General features: G+C 49.3%; 1 protein-coding gene across 1 annotated transcript in view; it reads left to right on the top strand.

The window, feature by feature from the left end:
* Positions 1-11,188, top strand: part of CDK12 (cyclin dependent kinase 12) — a 60,065-nt gene extending 48,877 nt beyond the window's left edge. Inside the window, 6 exon segments of the mRNA XM_060254607.1 lie at positions 470-913; positions 10,496-10,632; positions 10,635-10,718; positions 10,721-10,781; positions 10,784-11,116; positions 11,119-11,188. Coding sequence (XP_060110590.1) covers positions 470-913; positions 10,496-10,632; positions 10,635-10,718; positions 10,721-10,781; positions 10,784-11,116; positions 11,119-11,180 — 1,121 coding nt within the window. The 3' untranslated portion in view covers positions 11,181-11,188.
* The last annotated feature ends 4,616 nt before the right edge of the window (positions 11,189-15,804 follow it).

The raw sequence follows: 15,804 nt of genomic DNA, 5'->3' as shown, positions 1-15,804 counted from the left end.
TCTGAATCTATTATGCCATTAAAGGTTTGGTATGGTATGGAGAGAGCCTGACAAAGCAAGCTCTGCCTCCCCCCCCCCTTTCCTCCCTAAGGGTGGAGTCTCAGCCAGTGGAGGAAATGGAGGTTTTGCTCTGTAGCTCCATTGCAAGCCTTGCAAAGCAAGCCGTGGTGCAGAAGGAAGCAAGAGAGAGAAAAGGAAGCCGATAACAGCCAGTTGCTCAGGGGCCTGATTTGGCCGCTGGGCCGCATGTTTGACACCCCTACTCTAGGCAATAAGGTTGTTAAGCATGTTTGACGTCCCTACTCATCCCTGCTTCAGACAAACATGGCTACCCTTCTGAGGGATGACAACGAATAGTTGCCAGGCAACCGTTGCTTGCCTTCCGTTGTTCCCTCTCCTCGTTCCTCAGGCCTTGATTTGTTTGTTTTCTTCCCTCCCCCTTCTGGTGGGCCCGGCTTGTGTTCTGCAGCTGGCCTCGGCGACATCACGCAGCAGCTGAACCAGAGCGAGCTGGCCGTCCTGCTGAACTTGTTGCAGAGCCAGACGGACCTCAGCGTCCCGCAGATGGCCCAGTTGCTCAACATCCACTCGAACCCGGAGATGCAGCAGCAGCTGGAGGCCCTCAACCAGTCCATCAACGCCCTGAACGAAGCCACCACCACCACCACACAGCAGAAGGCCTCCGAAGAGGAAGCGGCTATCGAGGAGGCCCCGGCCCAGCCGCCCGAGGAGCAGGCCACCCCAGGAGCAGCCGGCCCTCAGGGAGACATGCAGAATGTACTGGCGGTTCTCCTGAGCCAGCTCATTAAGAACCAGGAGCCTGCAGCCGGCGGGGAGGAGAGCAGCAGCGAGAAGAGCAGTGAGCCGCGGGGGTCGCAGAAAACCCCCACTTTGCCTCAGGAGGAAACCGCAGGTAAATAACCGTGATAACCCCACCGCCACACCATCCCCTCGCTCCCGGGACCTCAGGGGGGACACTGATGCGGGAGCGCTCCAAGGAGTAAATAAAAAACACTTTGAATATTATTGAACCACGCCTGGTAGTCGTCTCTCTGAGTGTGTGTGGAATCTGGCTGCAGCTCCAAACCTTAAAGAGGATCTCCCTCGTCGGGCCTTGAGCGAGCTGTGGGCTGTCAGCCTCAAAAAAAGAAACAACCCCCCCCCCCCCCCGCTCCCCCAATCATTAAGAAAAAAGGGTGTAATAACATATGAACATATGAAGCTGCCTTATACTGAATCAGACCCTCGGTCCATCAAAGTCAGTATTGTCTTCTCAGACTGGCAGCGGCTCTCCAGGGTCTCAAGCTGAGGTTTTTACACCTATTTGCCTGGACCCTTTTTAGTTGGAGATGCCGGGGATTGAACCTGGGACCTTCTGCTTCCCAAGCAGATGCTCCACCACTGAGCCACAGCCCCATTCATGGCTCTCCAGGGTCTCAAACCGAGGTTTTTCACACCTCTTTGCCTGGACCCTTTTTTGGAGATGCCGGGGATTGAGCCTGGGACCTTCTGCTTCCCAAGCAGATGCTCTACCACTGAGCCACCGTCCCTCCCCTGCTCTCCAGGGTCTCAAGCTGAGGTTTTTCACACCTATTTGCCTGGACCCTTTTTTGGAGATGCCGGGGATTGAACCTGGGACCTGCTGCTTCCCAAGCAGATGCTCTACCACTGAGCCACCGTCCCTCCCCTGCTCTCCAGGGTCTCAAGCTGAGGTTTTTCACACCTATTTGCCTGGACCCTTTTTTGGAGATGCCAGGGATTGAACCTGGGACCTTCTGCTTCCCAAGCAGATGCTCTACCACTGAGCCACCGTCCCTCCCCGTCCCTCACTGAGCCACCGTCCCTCACCGATCTACCCTACCGGGTGGTTTTTCAGACAGAACCACTGAGAAGCACATTTCTATTCCTGCCACATATCTGTTCTGTTGGTGGGGGTTGGACTAGATCAGGGGTCCCCAACCCCCGGGCCGTGGACCGGTCCTGGTCCGTGGCCTGTTAGCAACTGGGCTGTGAGTTCTATAATTATTTCATTATATATTACAATGTAGCGATAATAAGAATAATTAAGACGATGGCATTGGATTTATATCCTGCCCTCCGCTCCGAATCTCTTTTATCTTCCTCCCCCACAACAGACACCCTGTGAGGTGGGTGGGGCTGAGAGAACTCTTCCAGAAGCTGCCCTTACAAGGACAACCTCTGCGAGAGCTATAACTGACCCAAGGCCATTCCAGCAGGTGCCAACGGAGGAGTGGGGAATCAAACCCGGTTCTCCCAGATAAGAGTCCACGCACTTAACCACTACACCAGACTGGCTCTCTATTAGAGATATGGCTGACCCAAGGCCATTCCAGCAGGTGCCAGTGAAGGAGTGGGGAATCAAACCCGGTTCTCCCACGTAAGAATCCGTGCACTTAACCACCACACCAAACTAATAGAAATAAAGTGCACAATTGTATCCTCCAGAAACCATCCCTGCAGTCCGTGGAAAAATGGTCCACAAAACTGGTCTCTGGTGCCATCAAAGTTTGGGACCGCTGGACTAGATGACCCTGGAGGTCCCTTCCAACTCTACGATTCTGTGAATGATTTGGTGCCATTACTGTCCGTTGAACAGACCTGGTTGAAATACACAGATAAAGGGTGTGGCGTGGTCCTCCAGGGCTGTAGCTTGTGTGTTAGAGTGCAGGTTGGGGTTTCCTCCTTTTTTTTAAAAAAAAAAAGTCAATTATTGAACTTATTAGCTGTAATTGCATTCATGACAACATCGCAAAAGTGAAGAAAGCAATACATACTACTCAACAAAATTTGGGCAGCTATGTTGGTCTGATGCAGTCGAACCAAGAGTCCCGTGACACCTTTAAGACCAACAAAAGTTTCATTCCAGGTTGAAGCTTTCACGTGCATATGCTGTTCTTCAAATATAATTTTTATTATTTTTTGCATTCCCATATAATATATGGGAGCCCTGTGGCGCAGAGTGGTAAAGCTGCAGTACTGCAGTCCTAAGCTCTGCTCACGACCTGAGTTCGATCCCGGCGGAAGCTGGGTTCAGGTAGCCGGCTTGAGGTTGACTCAGCCTTCCATCCTTCCGAGGTCGGTAAAATGAGTCCCCAGCTTGCTGGGGGGAAAGTGTAGATGACTGGGGAAGGCAATGGCAAACCACCCTGTAAAAAAGTCTGCCGTGAAAACATGAAAGCAACGTCACCCCAGAGTCGGAAACGACTAGTGCTTGCACCTTTACCTTTTTATAATATTTAGAACTTACAAAGATGTTTCCACAACACAATATGTTGCACATACACAAGGCAAAACGAATTTGGATCAGGTATACTTCAATGTTCCCAGTGCATGTAGTTATAGATCAAACAAAAGCATAAAATAAGGGTTAACTAGAGTTCTACCAAAGAGACATATCTATTGTTTCATTGCATTCCACAAAGCATTCTAGAACTGGGAACCAGACTGCCATAAAGTTTGATTATGAGGTTGGATGTTCATTGTTTCTAATATTGCCTGTTATCTTAGCCATAATATAGGATCCCACATTTTTTTTTTGTGCCAAAAAGTCAGGAGATAGCTTCGACTTCCACCGTGTGGCAGCTGCCATTTGGGCAACAGAGAGAAGGAGGAGAAACCATTTATTTTTTGTACCGTGCAGAATCTGCCGGACTCTTCTCATTTAGAAATAAGGTGATCTGGATTGGAACTAATATCTAGATTTGTAATTAAGTTAATTCTTTCCAAAACAGATTCCCAGAAGTTACGGATTTGAGGGCAAAGAGCCCAGCAATGTAATATAATCATAAGAACATAAGAGAAGCGATGTTGGATCAGACCAGTGGCCCATCCAGTCCAACACTCTGTGTCACACAGTGGTCAAAAACAACCCCCCCCCCCCAAAACCCAAGTGCCATCAGGAGGTTCACAAGTGAGGTTAGAAGCCCTTCCACTTTGCCCCCCCTCAAAGCACCAAGAATACAGAACATCACTGCCCCAGACAGAGAGTTCCAACAATACGCTGTGGCTAATAGCCACTGATGGACCTCTGCTCCATATGTTTATCCAATCCCCTCTTGAACCTGGCTATGCTTGTGGCCGCCACCACCTCCTGTTGCGGTAAATTCCACATTTTAATCACCCTTTGAGTGAAGAAGTACTTCCTTTTATCCGTTCTAACCCGACTGCTCAGCAATTTCATTGAATGCCCACGAGTTCTTGTATTGTGAGAAAGGGAGAAAAGTATTTCTTTCTCTACTTTCTCCATCCCATGCACAATCTTGTAAACCTCTGTCATGTCACCTCGCAGTCAACATTTCTCCAAGCTAAAGAGCCCCAAGCCTTTTAACCTTTCTTCATAGGGAAAGTGTTCCAAACCTTTAATCATTCCAGTTGCCCTTTTCTGGACTTTTTCTAATGCTACAATATCCTTTTTGAGGTGCGATGACCAGAATTGTACACAGTATTCCAAATGAGACCGCACCGTCAATTTATACGGGGCATTATTATTCTGGCTGATTTGTTTTCAATTCCCTTCCTAATAATTCCCAGCATAGCGTTGGCCTTTTTTATTGCAACTGCACAGTCTTGACATTTTCAGTAAGTTATCTACCACAACCCCAAGATCTCTCTCTTGATCAGTCTCTGCCAGTTCACACCCCATCAACTTGTATTTGTAGCTGGGATTCTTGGCCCCAATGTGCATTACTTTGCACTTGGCCACACTGAACCTCATCTGCCACGTTGACGCCCACTCACCCAGCCTCAACAGATCCCTTTGGAGTGCCTCACCATCCTCTCTGGTTCTCACCACCCTGAACAATTTAGTATCCTCTGCAAACTTGGCCACGTCACTGCTTACTCCCAACTCCAAATCGTTAATGAACAAGTTAAAGAGCATGGGACCCGGTACTGAGCCCTGCGGCATCCCACTGCGGAAGTTGCCCATTTATACTCACTGTGTTTCTTATTAATTAGCCAGTTTTTGATCCGCAAGAAGATCAGAGAACATGAAGGGAGTTTTTAATCAACCAGTCGACCCACCTCTCATCCTGCAGTTCTTCCAATATTCTTCCAATTCAGGTCAGTTAGCAAGAGTACGCAGAACCTCCTAATAACACCGCTGCTTGTACTCGTCCAGGTCAAACTCTCCACCTGCACGAAGAGCTAGTGTGGCGGTGAGAAGGGTAGGCTAGAACCTTTCTCCTCGCCGTGTACCTTTCTATGTATGAAAGGTCTGGAATGCTTTCTACTGATTTTTATTTCTTTAAAAACCTGCATGCCACCCCATTAAGGCCCTCGAGGTTGCGAACAGTTGAAAAAGACATTTTAAAAAAATCAACTTTTAAAAACGTCAAGCTGCTGCCAACTTAACAGCAACCCTGTAGGGCGTGGGTGGCCAAACTAGCTCAGGAGCCACATGTGGCTTTTTCACACGTCATGTGTGGCTCTTGACGCTCCCACCATCCGGTTCAGCCAGCTTAGGGAAGGCGTTTCTCTCTAAATCACTTTTCCAAGCCGAGCCAGCTTGGGAAATGCATTTAAAGTTGCTTTCTTTCCAACTCTCCTTCCCTCTCCCCCCCTCTGCCCATCTACCTGCCTGCCTTCCCTCCCTGTTTTTCAGCTCTCAAACATCTGACATTTATTCGGTGTGGCTCTTACATGAAGCAAGTTTGGCCACCCCTGCTATAGGGTTTTCAGGCAGGAGATGATCAGGGAAGGTTTGCAGCTGCCTGTTTCCGTGTATTTCCTTGGATCTCTTGGGTGTTTTCCCCTCCAATTACGAACGTGGGTTAGCCTGGGCCATCCCAGTCTTAAAAACAGGACATGTTAAAACAATGAAGCGAGCAAGAAAGAGGGCCTATCAGAGAACATAAAGGGAGTATTTAATCAACCAGTTGACCCCACCCCCCTCTCCTCCCCAAAGTATTCTTCAATGATACAGCCTTCCCAGACGCAACCAAGTACTTCTTCTAATCGGGGGTGTCGAACTCACTTGTTATGAGGGCCGGATGTGACATAAATGAGACCTCATTGGGCCGGGCTGGGCCATGCATGTACCTATTTATGATGATGATGATATTGGATTTATATCCTGCCCTCCACTCCAAAGAGTCTCAGAGCGGCTCACAATCTCCTTTCCTTCCTCCCCCCCCACAACAGACACCCTGTGAGGTAGATGAAGATATTGGATTTATATCCCACCCTCCACTCCGAAGAGTCTCAGAGCGGCTCACAATCTCCTTTCCCTTCCGCCCCCCACAACAGACACCCTGTGAGGTAGATGAAGATATTGGATTTATATCCCACCCTCCACTCCGAAGAGTCTCAGAGCGGCTCACAATCTCCTTTCCCTTCCTCCCCACAACAGACACCCTGTGAGGTAGATGAAGATATTGGATTTATATCCCACCTCCACTCCGAAGAGTCTCAGAGCGGCTCACAATCTCCTTTCCCTTCCTCCCCCACAACAGACACCCTGTGAGGTAGATGAAGATATTGGATTTATATCCCACCCTCCACTCCGAAGAGTCTCAGAGCGGCTCACAATCTCCTTTCCTTTCCGCCCCCCACAACAGACACCCTGTGAGGTAGATGAAGATATTGGATTTATATCCCACCCTCCACTCCGAAGAGTCTCAGAGCGGCTCACAATCTCCTTTCCTTCCTCCCCCACAACAGACACCCTGTGAGGTAGATGAAGATATTGGATTTATATCCCTTCCTCCACTCCGAAGAGTCTCAGAGCGGCTCACAATCTCCTTTCCCTTCCTCCCCCACAACAGACACCCTGTGAGGTAGATGAAGATATTGGATTTATATCCCTTCCTCCACTCCAAAGAGTCTCAGAGCGGCTCACAATCTCCTTTCCCTTCCCCCCCCCCCAACAGACACCCTGTGAGGTAGATGAAGATATTGGATTTATATCGGGCCCTCCACTCCGAAGAGTCTCAGAGCGGCTCACAATCTCCTTTCCCTCCCCCCCCCACAACAGACACCCTGTGAAGTAGATGAAGATATTGGATTTATATCCCGCCCTCCACTCCGAAGAGTCTCAGAGCGGCTCACAATCTCCTTTACCTTCTCCCCCCCCCCACAACACACACCCTGTGAGGTAGATGAAGATATTGGATTTATATCCTGCCCTCCACTCCGAAGAGTCTCAGAGCGGCTCACAATCTCCTTTACCTTCCTCCCCCACAACAGACACCCTGTGAGGTGGGTGGGGCTGGAGAGGGCTCTCCCAGCAGCTGCCCTTTCAAGGACAACCTCTGCCAGAGCTATGGCTGACCCAAGGCCATGCTAGCAGGTGCAAGTGGAGGAGTGGGGAATCAAACCCGGTTCTCCCAGATAAGAGTCCGCACACTTAACCACTACACCAAACTGGCTCTCTAGGATTAGGTAGCGGAGATATAAACTTTTTCAGGAACCAGGAGTCAGGAGACAGTATATTTGGATTTTTCCAGGCTTGAGCTATCGTTGATTTAGCAGCTGATAATAATTTGACGATTGTAAACTTTTTAAAGGACACAAACCCAACTGAAAAACTTAAGACGTGCTTAAAACATGAGCACTTGTTGGTCTTAAAGGTGCTTTTTTTTTTTTTTTGTATTTCTCTCATGGGATCCAGGGAACTCGGCCAAGGAAGCTCCTGCTCTTTCTCTCCCTCCCCGGGGGACCAGGAGAAGGGAAGCCTCAACCAATGGAGAAAATCGAGGGTTTGCTCTGCAGCTCCTGTGCGATTGAGCAAGCCTTGCAAAGCAAGTTGAGATGCAGAAGGAAGCAAGAGAGGGGGAGAAGGAAGCAGACAAGATCAGTTGCTCCAGGGGCCTGATAGGAGTCCTCCAGGGGTCTGATTCGGCCCGTGGGCCGCATGTTCGACACCCTGTAAAATGTTTGGATTGGCTCGTGCATCTTCTTCTCCCCCACAGTTTTATGCATTTTTTTTTGAAAGCTCCCTGAACGCCAGTCATCAAATGCTGTAAGGCTGCCTTTGTAAAATGTACTTAGCGAATAGGACGGAAGCCCCTCTTTATCGCTCGAGGCCGTGATAGCCGTTCAGGAGAAATGAGCTCAGCCGCTGCGGCAGTCCCTTGTCTACAGACACGAGTTCTTCTGTGCAGTCAGAGCCTCCTATCCTATTGGCTGCCCTTCCCACGGAAGGAAATAAGTCCAGCTCAGGCTGAATTTGAGTTCTGCAGGACTCTCTTTTTTGCTGCAATCTGGTGGGGGGGGGGAAGTGCCACCCAGTCTTATGCCTTCTGGCAACCCTAAAGGGTTTTCAAGGCAAGAGGTGGTTTTGCCATCGCCCTCCTCCATGTGACGACCCTGGTATTCCTTGGAGGTCCCCATCCAAACGCTAGCCAGGTCTGTCCCCTGCTTAGCTTCCACGATCTGATGAGATCAGGCTAGCCTGAACTATTCCGGTCAGGGTTTGCAATAGACTAACCCTCACTTAACCCGAGGAGCCCCGGGGTGCAGAGTGGTAAAGCTGCTGCTGTACTGCAGTCTGAGCTCTCTGCTCACGACCTGAGTTCGATCCTGGCAGAAGCTGGGTTCAGGTAGCCGACTCGAGGTTGACTCAGCCGTCCATCCTTTCGAGGTCGGTCAAATGAGTCCCCAGCTTGCTGGGGGAAAGTGTAGCTGACTGGGGAAGGCAATGGCAAACCACCCCGTAACAAAAAGTCTGAGTTCAATCCCAACGGAAGCTGGGTTCAGGTAGCTGGCTCGAGGTTGACTCAGCCTTCCATCCTTCTGAGGTGGGTCAAATGAGTCCCCAGCTTGCTGGGGGGGAAGCGTAGATGACTGAGGAAGGCAATGGCAAACTACCCCGTAAAAAGTCTGCCATGAAAACGTTGTAACAGCAACGTCATCCCAGAGTCGGAAGCGACTGGTGCTTGCACAGGGGACTGCCTTGACCTTTTATACTTAACCCAAGAAGCCCTGTGGCGCAGAGTGGTAAAGCTGCAGTACTGCCGTCCAAGCTCTGTTCACGACCTGAGTTCGATCCCAGCAGAAGCTGGGTTCAAGTAGCCGGCTCGAGGTTGACTCAGCTTCCATTCTTCCGAGATCAGTCAAATTAGTACCCAGCTTGCTGGGGGGGAAGTGTAGATGCCTGGGGAAGGCGATGGCAAGCCACCTTGTAAAAAGTTTGCTGTGAAAACGTCGTGATATGACGGCCCCCAATGAGTCGGTAACAACCGGTGCTTGCAGGGTAACACCCTTTACCTTTTTAACTTAACCCAACTGGAAGCTGTACTTAGAATAATTTGGAAGGCGAACCTAGGTGTTCGTGCATCCAGGTGTCTTTTAATCAGCTCTGGGAACCTGAATTGGCAGCAGCTGTTTGAGGTCGCCTGTATCCCTGGTGTGTGTGAGTGAAGATGAAGATATTGGATTTATATCCTGCCCTATACTCTGAATTTTGGACCAGTCACAATCTCCTTTCCTCCCCCTCCCTCACAACAGACGCCCTGTGAGGTTAGTGGGGCTGAGAGAGCTCTTCCAGAAGCTGCCCTTTCAAGGACAGCTCTGCGAGAGCTCTGGCTGACCCAAGGCCATTCCAGCAGGTGCAAGTGGAGGAGTGGGGAATCAAACCCGGTTCTCCCGGATAAGAGTTACCTGTTCAGTAACTAGTTTACTTATGGACAGGATTAGATTTATCTATCGTCGGGATGGAATTTTCTTCCGCGCAGTACTGAACTGCATGAGAATCTTTTCTCTTTGTGCCCTTTAAAAAAGCGGGGAGGGGGGGGAAGTAAACTTTCAGCTCTTTTAGTGGCAGAGGTAGACTTTGAAGCAGGTGGGTGCTGAAGTCCCAGAAGCTGAAGGGGCGGTGGGGAGGCTTTGTGGTAATTCCAGTGGAGGAGGGGACTTCGCTGCTCTCTTAGCTCTTCGCATCTTGCAGTATCAAGCAGAAACAGAATAAACCGTGCAGATTGAAATAAACTTCCATCTTGTATCCAGGTCTCGATATTTGTGTTGCATTGGGCACAGGGGCGGAGGCTTATTACGTAAAGCTCAGGTTACACACAGTCCCGCTTAAAATCCTTTACCTGTTTATCACCTACCCCCACCTGTTAGGGCTCTCGAAGAGCTCCGGAAGGGGTCTTTGCAAGGCCTGAGATTTTGGGGCCAGTGTTCCCTCTAAGCTGAGTTAGCGTGAGCTCGCGCACCGATTTTAGCCTCCAGCTCGCACATTTTTGTCTTAGCTCAGGAAGGATGACCCCAGAGCACACTAATTTATGCAACTTTAATGCCAGGAGCTCACAAAGTAGAATTTTTGCTTGCAAGACTCCGCAGCTTAGAGGGAACATTGCTCGGGACCTTCTGTAAACAGAGCGTGCGATCTGCCGTTGAGCCGCCCCCTTCCCCCCACCGTCCCCTCCAGCCTCGTCTCTTAGGATGTACTGATGTTTGTTCACGTGTGTGATTTTTACGATGGTGTTTAAAAGAAGTAACCATTCCACAGCCTGTCCTCACATTCTCCCACCAGAGAAGAGACCTCCCGAGCCTCCCGGACCACCACAGCAGCAGCCGCCGCCCCCAGATCTGACTGAGGAGGACACTTCCGACGCAGCTCAGGAGCTGAACCCAGCGGTCACGGCTGCCCTCCTCCACCTTTTATCCAGCAAGAGGCTGCAGCGCCGCCGCCAAGCCACCCAAAGCACGAACCCCAACCCACGAGGCCCTCCTCAGATTACGCCAGGTCGCAGCCTCGACCAGGACTTACGGCGTCGACGGGCCGGAGGGCAGCGGCTTCGATGTCGACGAACGGAATTCAGTCAGACTTTGACAGAGACGTCGCCCCAGACTTTGGGGAAAAGTAGGACCTTTCTGGGCTCCGCAAGTCACCTCGGGGAGTCAAGCAGCTACCAGGGTGCAGGATCCGTTCAGTTCCCAGGGGACCAGGACCTCCGCTTCACTCGAGTCCCCTTAGGGATACACTCTGCCGTCGGGCAGTCTTTCCTCAAAACTGAAGGGAGCCACAACACCCTGGCGCACCCGGAGGCCAAAATCCACAACTACGGCGAGGTGGGAGTGGCAAACGCTAGTTCTAGCGACGCAGGAACCAGTCACACGTGGGGGAATCCAGTCCAGTCCACAGCTTACGGAAAGCCTTCCGGGGGCAAAGTAGAGCTCCGCCGAGAGGGGGGCGAGGAAGAGGGGTACCTTATTAAACAACTGGAGGGGGGGTCAGCATCTTCGGAAAGGGGGCAGTGTCGGATTCCGCTCTCAACTCTCTAAACAAGCCAGTTTGCCGGGGCAAGCCACACCGCCCGCGTGTGGCCTCCACAAAGAAAATTGGTTTATTGTTGGTATTTCTTTCCCCCCACCCCTTTCACCAGGCTGTTGTCGGCCCCTGGTCTCCCTCCCCACCCCGTCCCCCTTCCCAGCCCTTCACAGAAGATTTAGAACGAGGGTCTTTATCTTGAATTGGATCTCTCCATACTTAAGAGACCTCCTGATTTGGGTTTGGTAAGAATGCGTTTCCCCACTCAGAGGTGAGGAAAGGAGTCCTTTGAAAATTAATAATTAAATTGGCAAATATGAACTTGAATTGTGTTTTCTAGCCTGGAGCCGGAACATCTGATGAAATGAATTGGCGCAAATGTGCGAGTGAGGCGACGGAAAGGACAGTTGATTGCAGGGTGTTTTTTTGTTCCTTTAAAAAAAAACCCCTCCCTGCAAGTAGGCAACTCAAAACATCTGGGAAAGGGGGGGGTAAAAAAACCTCCCTGCAAGTAGACAACTCAAAACATCTGGGAAAGGGGCGTTTGCTCTGCTCCTCCTCATGTTAGTTTACTGATAGAAAGGACGGGGCGGTGGGACGGCCAGGCCAAAAAAACAAAAAAGGGATTCCTCCATTTGCAGCCTCATCTGAGCTCACCTTACTCTTTGCCACCTAATTACTTTCCATATGTAGATCCAGGCTCCAGATTGCAACGGGGACGTACGTTTCGGTTCCCCCTTCTCCCCCCCCCCTTCCCTCTTTGGAGTTTGAGATTCGTCAGATGGTGCCTATATGCCTTTTAATACCAAATTAAGAAAATTTGGTTCACGTTACGTCAGATTTGGGAGCCCTACCTCCCCCTTCCCCCCCCCTGCCCCCTTCCCCCCCCCCCCAAGCTGTATTTTCTTCACCTGAAAAGGCAGGATGCTACATTATTTCCTGGGCAAACCGTCCCAGTTTACTGTGAAAGGCCCTGCTGCTCCCACCTTCCTCACCTTCCGGACCTTAGTTGAGCTGAGTTTCTGTAGCATCGAGGAGTCTGTTGACTTTTGGATGAGTTTAGTTTTTTTGGGATTTTTTTTTTTTAAATTTTCTCTTTAAGAACGGCAAGTGTCTTTTTGTTGGAAGTTCTTCAGGCCAAAGTAAATGGCTAAAATAAAAAAAAAAGAAAACAAAGAAAACTTTGTAATCCTCACATTCTTGGCGGGGGGGGGGGGGAATTTAAAGACCAAAGCTGGTGGGAATCTCAGTAAAAGTGAGGTTAATATTTTTGAGAGGGGTTTCCCAGCTTCTTCGAGAATGGGCCTTGGGTAATTTGTCCGTTTGCCGTGTTAAGGAAGCCTTTGCGACTTTTCTCAATGAGGATCTCTTATTTAAGAAAAGATTTGGGGGGTTTGTGTGAGAGAACGCGCAAACTTCTTGGAGGTCACCGTCTTGAACCATAAAACACAAGGTGGAAACTTGAGCGGTTGTCATTCTTATTTGAAACCAGAGAGCTCACGGGTATGAGTAAGGTATGTAGGAGAACACTCCGCGAGAGCTTTAACTAATATATATTGAAAACAATATTTTAAACGATATTTTAAATCAAAGATCTCAGGTTTTCACGGCTGGTAACATCATTAGGGTTTGTAGAATCTTTCGGGATCAAGTGCCGTGTTCTGCTGGAGAAAGTTTTCCTTCCAGACGTTTCGTTCTCAGCTGCGGAGAACATCCTCAGTGGCGTTGCAGCCGGAGCAGGCGCTCTGACCTTCTTGGCTGCTGTGCATTGAGTGAGGCCAGGGCTGCTGGAGAGCTGCTATTTCTAGGCTGGAGGGGGTGTGCAGCAGCCCTGGCCTCACTCAATGCACAGCAGCCAAGAAGGTCAGAGCGCCTGCTCCGGCTGCAACGCCACTGAGGATGTTCTCTGCAGCTGAGAACGAAACGTCTGGAAGGAAAACTTTCTCCAGTAGAACACGGCACTTGAGCCCGAAAGATTCTACAAACCCTAATGATATTTTAAATCACAATATTTTCCACATTAGTTTGAAACTTTTTCACAGTCCGTTTTACAATATACAGTGTTTTTCTCCCGTTTGTAGGGCTTCCTGAAGTCCAATTCACCAATGCAGGTGTTATTGTAGTTCCCAAACTGGTGTGGCTGCAACTGAACTGCTGCTTCCATCCACTTTCAGAGAATTCTTCTTCAGGCAGCTCACCAAGGGATACGGTTTCGATTTGGCCGTGCTCTGCTTATCTCCAGGGTTCAAGCACAGCTCCACGTTTCTCTTTGTCCTTAGCTTCTTTCGAAAGGGCCCTTGGTGAAACAGTCCAATTGCAGCCACACCAGTTTGGGAACTGCAATCACACCTGCATTGGTGAATTGGACTTCAGGAAGTCCTACAAATGAAGAAAAACACTGTATATTGTAAAATGGACTGTGAAGAAGTTTCAAATGAATGTGGAAAACATTGTGATTTAAAATATTGTTTAAAATATATATATTAGTTTTCAATATATATTAGTTAAAGCTCTCGTGGAGTGTTCTCCTATATACCTTGATTGTAATTCTTGGCTGGAAAAAAATGTATCCTCCTCCCCCCCCCCCCCCTTTAAATTTGCAGCATTCAAAAGGAGAAATGTGTCCAATTTCGGGGGAAGGTATGCTTTGGCTCTGGCTTCATCGTTCCCCAAAAACTGACTTTTATTTTCTTTTTTATTATACAAAAGGAAAACAGCTGCCCAGCTGGGTATTTCATTGCTGCTGAGGAAAGGAAACATAATATGCCTTAGTACAACTGGACAAGAGAGACAGAGAAATTGGTGGGGGTGAGGAGGGGCATGGAAATAATTTGAAAAGTTTGTATGGAGGAGGGCAATATTAGCCGTTGATCTATTGCTCCCCCTTCTGCAAACAGAAAAGAACGTCTCAGCGCTACGAAGTGTAGTAAGTTTGCAAATTCCAAGTGTAAATTGTATGTGTATTTTTTTTTTTAATTCAGTTGCCAGTTCATGGCTAACATGCAAAACAGTACTGTATGTGCAGGGTACGGTTAAATAAAAAGGAGAACCTTCTCCCAGGCATTTCTTTAAACCCTTTTGTTTCCCCTTCTTTTCGCTAAGCAGTTTGCTAGCGGCCTTGGTCTCTTAAGGTCCCGGAGTTCTCGCACGTGCCTTCCCTCTTCTTCCCCTCTCGACCCGAAGAAAACCGACAAACTTTTCGGCCCTGGGAATGTCAGTTTTCTCTCCGCTCTTCCGTAAACCTGGTCACCTGAAGGAAGCTGCCCCACACCCACCTTTTTCGGGGCTGAAAGGAGCTGCCTCAAACCTCATTTGCACTAGTCCAGGGGTGTCAAACTCCGAGGGCTGGATCTGTCATAAATGAGATCTTGCCAGGCCATGTGTGTACAGACAAATTTTTTTAAAAAAATCTTAAAACATGCTTAAAACAGCACTCGTTGGTCTTAAAAGATGCTTTCTTTGTTTTTCTCCCATGGGATCCAGGGAACTGGACAAAGGAAGCTCTGGCTCTTTCCTTCCTTCCCCAGGAGACCAGGAGGGGGAGGAGCCTCAGCCAATAGAAGGAAGAGAGGCTTGGCTCAGTAGCTCTTCCCCAAGAGAGGAGCCTCAGCCAATGGAAAAAAAATAGAGGTTTTGCTCTGTAGCTTCCTGTGCGATTGAGCAAACCTGGCAAAGCAAGCTGTGATGAAGAAGGAAGTGAGAGAGAGGGAGAAGGAAACAGATAATAGCCAGTTGCTTGGGGGCCTGATAAGAGCCCTCAGGGGCCTGATAAGAGCCCTCAGGGGCCTGATAAGAGCCCTCAGGGGCCTGATTCTGCCCCCGGGCTTCATGTTTGACACCCCTGCACTAGCCTCTTTAGACTGTGTTCCCTCCAAGGTAGCAGTTTATGTCAGAGCTTGTATTTGGGGTGTGTGTGAAGGTCTCTCCCTCATTCCTAATGCAGCTATCCTAATCTTGCACCCCCATATATACCCATTCTTGTTCAGTGTCTGAGGCTCACAGCAATGTCCACTTGAGTTTTCCCAGTCCCGCCAATTTAAGAGCATTTGACCAAAGAAGAGTGTCTTCTTGAATTTTAACAGGATCAGCAAAGGGTGCAAGGTAGGTACACTGGACATAACCTTTTTTCGTACGTGATTGCCTTTGGGTGTATTTAAGCTAACCCTCCTTAATTCAGTTATTGTGTGGAATATGAACATTTGAAGCTGCCTTCTACTGAATCAGACCCTTGGTCCATCAAAGTCAGTATTGTCTTCTCAGACTGGCAGCGGCTCTCCAGGGTCTCAAGCGGAGGTTTTTCACACCTATTTGCCTGGACCCTTTTTAGTTGGAGATGCCAGGGATTGAACCTGGGACCTTCTGCTTCCCAAGCAGATGCTCTACCACTGAGCCACCATCCCTCCCCTGCTCTCCAGGGTCTCAAGCTGAGGTTTTCCACACCTACTTGCCTGGACCCTTTTTTGGAGATGCCAGGGATTGAACCTGGGACCTTCTGCTTACCAAGCAGATGCTCTACCACTGAGCCACCGTCCCTCCCCTGCTCTCCAGGGTCTCAAGCTGAGGTTTTTCAC

The sequence above is a fragment of the Heteronotia binoei genome, chromosome 15 (assembly GCF_032191835.1).
Source record: "Heteronotia binoei isolate CCM8104 ecotype False Entrance Well chromosome 15, APGP_CSIRO_Hbin_v1, whole genome shotgun sequence".
Taxonomy (NCBI): domain Eukaryota; kingdom Metazoa; phylum Chordata; class Lepidosauria; order Squamata; family Gekkonidae; genus Heteronotia; species Heteronotia binoei.
This window is presented reverse-complemented; position numbering and strand designations above follow the sequence as displayed.